This window comes from Nymphaea colorata, chromosome 7, assembly GCF_008831285.2.
Source record: "Nymphaea colorata isolate Beijing-Zhang1983 chromosome 7, ASM883128v2, whole genome shotgun sequence".
Lineage (NCBI taxonomy): Eukaryota > Viridiplantae > Streptophyta > Magnoliopsida > Nymphaeales > Nymphaeaceae > Nymphaea > Nymphaea colorata.
Window position 1 is genome coordinate 15,755,079 of NC_045144.1, and position 8,654 is coordinate 15,763,732.

Here is an 8,654-nt window from a genome sequence, read left to right on the forward strand (position 1 = left end):
TTATACGGACCATAGATTTCTTTTATTTTTATTATATGGTATGGAAGTTAAGGATTCCCAATTACCCAATGTTTTGATTAGGCTTCCTTATCAAGCTTATCCCGTTAATGCATCATTTTGAGGGAAACTTTCAGTTTTGAGTTTGCTTTTCGCTTATAATTTAAAAAAGGAAAAGGCCATTTGTTATTATTTTTCTAATAAAAGTCATACTTTTCACAAAAACTGAAGCATGCTTCCACTAACATCAAAAACCAAAATTGTTAACTGGCACATAACAAAGTAACACGGTGATAGAGTAAATGTTGAAAGGGAATTGGACCTAACTTTTTTGTTCTGAAGTTCACGAAAAATCACCTTAAACCCTGATTTAATAGTATTTATTTAAAAAAGGAACCTCATGAGAAAAATCACAAAAATGTAGTTTTTTCTAGAATTATATGCAAAATATAAGCCCAGAAATTAACTTTTCCCAACCCATAATTCTGCCTTTTACCTTGTCCAGCAAAATAGAGAAAAGGTTTACATCTTCGATTACGTTATATCACATTAGCGCGTAGCTATAGTGACGTTGGTTTGAGAAAAATCTCTACCAACAAATCCATTAAACTCTTACAACTGCAACTCTTCTGCTTTTTTCAGTAAACATTGAGAATCGCTTATGCACATGATGTATTTTTCATGTAAATGCATAATGGCACAAGACATGAACAGCGCAACTTGTCGATCAATCACACGCATCTTAAACCTGTGGAGTCACCATAAAAAACGTTACAATTTTTTTAAACATGTCCAACCAACAATCATTATATCATTGTATTAAGGAAACATTGGTTATGATATTCGAAGTAAAACCCAAAGTATCTCCAAAATCAATAAAAATCTGCATTAAAAAACACAAATTTATATCATTCACAGTGAAAACAAGCTCTGGCGCATAAAATGAGTAGAAGCACACTTCTTTCAATGTAAATTGACCTCACGCACAAATCTGCCGAACGCCAAACTTATTCCAACAGCTCGGACTCGGATCGTGGGGCTCCTCAAAATAGCAAATGTCCCTCCGGCCAACCAACTCTTAAAAGTGTCTAACAGCTGTGCGAAAAGATTTTTAAACTCAAAATAAAGTAAAATAAAATAAAATAAAACTTCAGATACCTATTCACGGATATATACAGACGATGTTATTCATATTGCAACATAGCGTATGATATGGCACCATATTATACAACAGTACAGGTACACTACCTCCCTAACTAATTACAAATGCAACGCATTTCCCTTTTGGTCACATTTACACAGTGTACCATATCATATGATACGATATGTACAAAAAGTCAAAACTAATATATAATAATAATATCTCTGAATGTATACTACCCAAATAACAAAAATATAAAGCAAACCATTTCTTATGTACAAAAAAAACTTGACGGCTAATACTTTGCCGATACCAAAAGATAATTAGTAAAGATTTTCTTCGATTGAATGCAATAAAGTGAAAGAGAACGTTGTTTAGTAAATCATCAGAAAATATCCTCCCTACCCAGGAATTCTCAATCCCCAAACCACACTAAGAAAAAGGTAGTGGTAATTGGCGAGTTGTGTCTAGCAAGTAACCACTGGAATGCTAACAATTTCAGATGTAGCAAATGCCTCAATGAAAAGGAGTCCGGAAAGAATATATGAAGAAAATTGAAAGGGAAAACTCCTAGTGTAAAAGCACGATCCTCCTAATCCATTTCCCCCAACCAATACCAACACTATCTGGAGTTTGCCATGTACTCTCTCCAATGCCATTCAAATCCCCGCAACATCATCTTCCCAAACACAGACTTGCTGTAAAACTGCTGAGAACGAAACCCTCTGTGACAAGACCCCTCAGCTAAGGTGTACAATCTGAGCAGCAATCTCATGTACTATTCTCTTTTCCTGCCAAAATCTGCCAGCCCCCTGCTGAAGGCTTGATTGACAAGGAACCATATCTCAAACTCTAACGAGGGACATTCACAAGCTGAGTTCAAGCCAAGCTAAGCAGCTTTAGCTCGACTTGTCTCTTGAAAGGCTCAGGTCAAACTCAAGTAGGGCTCGAGTCACCAACTCGAACACAAAATGCCTCGACCTCCTTGCTTGGGTCAGCAAAGCTCAAGTTTGAGCTCAGCTCAGTTCAACTTCAGCCAACCAAGCATTAAAGAAAATCATTTTAAGATCAAAGGGCAATAAGCAAATTTGAAATAGACCACTTGTTAAATGGGCAAGTGAGACAAGCAATATGCAACAAAGTTGGTTGTATTAATATTAAGAAAGACATTCTCTATAGATGTTTTATACAAGCTTATTCCAGCCTCAACGAGCCACCCTTGCCTAGCTAGAGTTCAACTCATTAAAGATGTGTTTAATTTATGAGTCAAACTTGGCTATTTTAATAGATGAGAGCCTTCAACTCATTCTGCACCCTACTAACATGAATGAGAACCATTAGGGAACATCCACGGCTGCAAATATTGTGAATCCATTATAAACTGAAATGCCCTTGCTCTCAGACTATGTCACATGAGTGCGGGGTGTGGGTGATGGTGCCGGTGCGAGTGCGGCAAGTTCCAAAAAGAATTAGGTGCAGGTGCAGTGAGATATATATATATATATATATATATATATATATATATAGATAAGTAATTTTATTTGTCTATATTTTTAAACTTTTTTTATGAAGGTTACCTTAATCTCACACAAAATTAAAAGTTTTATTAAATAAAATAGGGGAGGAGAGAGAGAAGAGGGAAAGATAGAAGAAAGAAAAAAAAATTAAAAAAAAAAACAAGAGAAAAGAACAGGTGCGGTCAGCAGCACTCGATTCGTTTTGACCGAGTCAGGTGGCGTGCCGGGCCACACCGGCACCCGAGTCAACGTGGGTGCGCCACCATATCTGGCGCACCCGTGTGACTTAGCACCCAGATTTCACTTACTACTTTTACTATATTTTATGAACTCTAAACCAGATGAGCACGACTTGTTTTACTCATTGAATCTATTTCATGGGAAAAAGAGGAACAACATATCATGTCAAGCACATTAGATACCATAACTTTAAATACCAACAAAACCATGGCCTGCAGATATGACAGCCCATATAGCTGGCATAATCAAAAGAATAAGATTCAGTACAAATGAAACAGAATGTCAACGAACTCATTAAATTCACAAACTTACAAGAATATTCTTGTTAGTGGGCCATGCTGAGGTGCCAAGCAATGCCACACTGACAGATGAAGAAACATAATGCCAGAACCATCTCCAGATATGACCTCTGACATCCGTATATTTTCAGATGAACTTGTTCCTCCTGCCACCACGATTCCGAACTCTGGTCTTCCTTAATACTAGTTTTCCTAGGATAGGTTATCGGATTTGTGAAATCAACTACTGCCTTCTGCCATGACCCCGACAGATTGGAGATAGATGGTGCAAACAGCCAAAATGTCACGAAGAATCACACAAAATGTTACAAAAAGATAAACACTTGAACTTGAATATGATGTGCCAAGTAAACAATCAACAACATCATTAACTCAAGTCTTTTGACAAAGTGATTCTGTGAACACATCCTGTAATTAGCAGCAAATTTTACATGGACCAGCGCAAGAAAATGACCAGCGGCAATCCATTTACCATGCAGAATTGTATATTAATATCATACAAGCACAAGCCTGATTTTGATGCTGATTTTCCTGTGAAGGCCTTTTTCCATTTCTGAAGATGCCAGACTATGTTATATAACAGATTATTACAGCAAGGAAACCAAAAAGTGATGCCAAAACTCTGCAATTGTCAAGAGTCTCTACTCCTGACCCTCTTCTTCATTTGTGCAGATAATCTCAAGAATGTATTTGAATCTTCAAATTTCCCAGAAAACTTCAAACGCTTGGCAAGCTCTTCAAGTATATCAGGTTTCCCTGCCTTAGAAAAGTCAGCAGCAAACTTGTTGTAATCCAACTGTGGAGCTTTCATGCCTTTGTTTATCATCTCCTCTATGTACATGCAAGCCTCTTCAGCTCTGCCTGTTCTGATAAGCCCATTGATGAAAACTGTATAGGAATTATCATCAGGGCAACAACCTTTTCTTAACATTTCATTCCAGACTGCCAGCCCCATTTCATAATTTTTTGACAGGAAGAAGGACTTCATTATCATGTTGTAAGTGTGTATTGTCGGCTCCAATCCATTTTCAATCATTTTATTATAAATTCTTGCAGCATCAGCTGGCATGTTTCGGTTGGTCATCAACTTAATCAAGGCATTGTAAGTTCGACCATCAGGAGGACATCCATTTTTTTTCATCTCTTGCAGCAACTTATAGACATAAACCATTTTTCCAACATTCCCAAAGCCAACAATCAAACAAGTATAGACTGCAATATCTGGCTTGCATCCGCTAGCTTGCATTTCATCAAAGTACTGCATGGCAACATCCATTTTTTTCGATTTGCAGAGATTTCTCATCAAGATTGTGTAACTTTTCACGTTGGGTGAAGGTCCTTTAACTTTCATGAGTTCAAAGAGCTTGATAGCCTCAGATTTCCTCCCACCCATGAAAAGCCCCTCTAGCATGGTGTTGTGAGCAACAATGTCAGGCTTAAATCCCTTGTCCACCATCTCATTCCAAATTTTTCCTGCCTCCACCAAATTTTTCACCTTGCACCACCCCGAGAGCAGAACGGAATATGTCTTGAGATCTGGAGGAAACCTATCCTTCATTTTCTCACACAAAGATTGGGCTTCCTTAGCCAGCTTTGCTCTTCCAAGCGCATCGAGCAGTGCATTCAACGTATTGATATCTGCTTCAAAGTTGTACCTCTTCATCAACTCAAATATACTAACAGCCTTCTTCATCTCCCTGCCAGCAGCAAATGCCTTAGTTGCTATAATGAAAGTCTCCATTGTGATCACACCGTTCTTCCCCATCTCTTCAAACATAGCCACCATGCTCTCAAACTGCCTAGTCTTTCCTAGGATGTTCATCATCGCATTGTATGTCTGTGAATCATGAGAGAAACCTGGCTGCTGCCCTGCCCAGTAAAAGAATCTCGAAGCAGGCTTCCAGGCATGCCGGAATCGATTTAAGACATCCACAACCAGCACGTGTGAAACCATCACATTGCATTGGTTTAGAACTGCTTCCATATTCCTGTCAGAAGCAAACAATTCATTAACGACTTTGTACACTCTATCGACCTCTTTGGCATAGATCTCTCTTTCCCTGCTCTTCTCAGAATCACTGCCACTGTCACCACCAGCACTGCCCCTACCATCATCATTATAATCATCACCAACATCACCATCAACAAATAAATGAGTGTCATTAGCAACTTCATCTCCATTCCTTTTGTCCACTTCTTCCTCCAAAAGTGTAGAAAATTTTCTACACATATGTGGCCCCATTAGCATGCCAAACGAGAAACTAAGATTCAGAGCCCTGGAGGTGCACAATGTTTCATGCCTAACTTTTGGTAAAGGGACCGAAGAAGTGATATATGGCAAAAAGCATGGAGCTTGACAGAAAAGAGTATAGACACAATGATGAGCACCAAAATGATGCAAATCAGACACGGACAGAGAGCTACCATGAGGAACGCGCACTTGCCATCCGCAAAATCGTCCTTGTCCTCTTCTTCTGCGAGTGGCACAGATGCTGTCACAGATGAAGGGGCCATATTTGCTGTTCCAAGGGACAGCTGTTGCTGCTGCTATCGTTGAAGAAGGGGAAGATAACTGCCGCTTAAGAGAAGTCAATGGAGACATGTTCCACAGTGATCCATTCTACTGACATGAGTATCTCCTCAAAATGTCTCTTTGAAGGTTTCCCTTCTGGAATGGCCACAAGGAGAAGGGATTCATCTGCAAGGGAGTCAATGGAGGAGGTAGAAATTCAGGTCATGAGGAATAAATATATAGTCAATGAAAAAAAATACTTCTAGGTTAAACTAACAAATGTTTCAAAAGAAAAAAAAAAACATATTGAATGTTGCTTAGGATGAGTTGTTGCATAGAAGGTGAATTGCAATATCTCACAACAATGAATAACAGGAACTCTATCTTCAGTACAAAAAAAAAAAAGGAGACTGATAACACAAGCACATGAAGATACATTCTTATGCAAGATTCATTGAACGAATCATGCTTTTCTATTGCAAGCACATAAAAATATAGGAAAGTGCTATCAAATATGTCGATGGCACCACACTTGGAGTCATATAAGACACGTCTCATACAAGTAGGGAATTCAAATATGTTGAAGGTGGCACAGACGTTTTTCTACTACAAGGAAAAAAAAGTACAGAAGAGCGTTTGGAGTCACCATACATGCAATGATATATTATAAGAATGCATCACACAAATAGCCAATCTATCTATTATGTTTCATGAACATGTTAGTTGGGTAGGTTTCCTTGAAAAGAGAAACCAATGTCAAGTCATGCACGTTTTTTGAAGGGAAGAACCTGAACTCCTGAAGAAGCACAAACTACAAACAGAAGATACACAGTAATTTCCTAAAGATGTCGAACTTGAATTTAGAGTTAAAAAAACAACTCCTTTAAATAATTTTGATGCTCAAACCAGGTTCCTGACATACAAAACCATTTTTTTCTCAAACAATATTCCATCCTTCGATGCTCAAACAAGATGGAGTCTAGGAGGAGATTTTTGTGCAACTTGAGGCTGAAACAAGATGCCAATGCAAATTGGAAAAAATTTCCATTCAGCAATTCAGGTTATTGAAAGCGAGATTTTATTCATTTCACAATTGTGATGCTCAAACAAGACTCCAATTCTTCTCCTCATCATTTGCCTACAAAAACGTCATAAAACCAACAAAAGATTAATAAATTCCTTTCAGTCCCATCAGAAATTGTCACTTAGCATGCCAAGAAGTCAATAACGGTTTTAAACTTTCAAAGGGTGAAAACTGCCCTGCCCTAATCGGGTAGAATCTCCCAATAGCGGACTGCAGACGGCAGGCATGGAGACAATGAGGGGGGACTCACTTGCCTAATGGGGTAAAAGGGAAGCTCCATGCTGACGGACACTTCTCGAGCTCAGCAGCTTTGAACTGTGACGGAGTGACGTAGGGTCGCCACGCTGAAACGATGAAGCACCTCGGGCAAAGGCAGAATCGCCGGCGGCTGGCTGTTCGAGCTTTGTAGGAATGAAGACCCACTCCCGGGGGCGGACGCCGGCGGTTGCAGAGTATAAGGGGCCGCAAATGTGAGAGAGAGAGAGAGAGTTAACACAGTCGCCGACGACGGTAGATGGAGTGAACTTCAGCTCGGTGTTGGATCTGCTGGTCCCTCGAGGGATTCAAATCGAAGTTACAGGGGAAAGAACAACTAAAATGAACAGAGCACTAGGGTGCCCGCGAACAAGAACATCAACGGATCCTATTCGGATTGGATCATACCTGTTACCATATCCGACTAACAGGTGAACCGAATTCTAACTCCAACATTAAGATCCAAACCTAAATCGAATCTCTCTATGTGTAATCTGATTAGGATGTTCATTAAAATTCGATTCATTAGAAAACATGTAGCTCCATTCACATTTGTAATAATGCAAATTAGTAAATATGATAATAAACTCCATGGATATTGAGATAACATGATGGATAGGGATGTCAACGGATCATTGGACTCAAATGTACCCATTACCATATCCAACTCATGGGATATCCATATATTTGGATCTGAATTCAAATCCAAATGCGATCATATCCAAATTTGAATTCGATTAGAACCCGAATCCTCAATTCGAAATCCGAACTTGATTTGAACATGAAATTTTAATTTGAAATCCGAATTCAATCCAAATCCGACTTCATAAATTCACGGTCGAATCCGATTTTTAAATGCGAATCCAATACACATTATTATTAATAATGTTCAAAAACGCCTTTTATATATATGCATATTGGATATGGTGCCAATCAAAATTGAAAGGACAACATGCTGCCCAACCAGAATTTATCATTTGGCTGGATGTACTTGAATGAGATGCATTCGGTCGACATAGATCTACTTGGCTGCATTTGGTAAAGAAATCTGGACCCAGCTAAAGGAATTTTGATCGTAGTCCAAAATCTAATACCTGATTACACATAAATGTTCATCTTAAACTAGTTGGATCTAATTTTAGTAAAAAAAAAAGGGGGACCAAAAACCAAGTATAGGTTTGAGCATAATTATCTCTGGTAAGTTAAAACATTTCAAGGATGGTAGGGCTGACTCAAATATGAGCAGTTTACAACAATATAAGTAAATATTTGAAGCTAAGAAACATCAATGACAAATATTTGCCAACATGGATTGACCAAACGATTTGGTCTTTCCAACAAAGGAGTCTTGGTTGCATTGGTTGCGTTTTTTTTTTAACTCAACGTAGCGCAATTGGGTGGCAAGGCGATTTACTTCAAGTGCTTCATTGTTTGAATCCCGCAGCCATTGTCACGCTTTAGTATGTTATTTTTTTGAGCTGCCAGCATAACTCTCGAGTTAACAAATATATCATAGGTCCATCAAGACTTTAAGCAAACTAAAGCCTGCCATGGAGGCATAAAGATATGACATGACGCTTTTAGGTCAAAGATGGTTTCAAAAAAAAAA

General features: G+C 38.6%; 1 protein-coding gene across 2 annotated transcripts; it reads right to left on the bottom strand.

Moving 5' to 3' along the window:
* Positions 1–986: 986 nt before the first annotated feature.
* On the bottom strand, positions 987–7,365 carry LOC116258025 (pentatricopeptide repeat-containing protein At3g62470, mitochondrial-like). Of its 2 annotated transcripts, XR_004173573.2 has the most exons (3): positions 7,045–7,365; positions 3,208–5,892; positions 987–1,092 (listed from the first exon to the last, which is right to left on the bottom strand). XR_004173573.2 is itself a non-coding variant. In XM_031635080.2 (2 exons), exon 2 carries the CDS (start codon positions 5,794–5,796, stop codon positions 3,826–3,828), a length of 1,971 nt encoding a protein of 656 aa, XP_031490940.1. In that variant the 5' UTR covers positions 5,797–5,892; positions 7,045–7,365; the 3' UTR covers positions 3,052–3,825. The 2 variants fall into 2 exon arrangements, 1 of the variants encoding a protein (XP_031490940.1); XM_031635080.2 differs by lacking the exon at positions 987–1,092 and having other exon boundaries at positions 3,052–5,892.
* Between the last annotated feature and the right edge of the window lie 1,289 nt (positions 7,366–8,654).

Excerpts from the sequence above, each read along its gene's own strand:
- LOC116258025 (XM_031635080.2), bottom strand. The coding sequence starts at position 5,796 with ATGTCTCCATTGACTTCTCTTAAGCGGCAGTTATCTTCCCCTTCTTCA.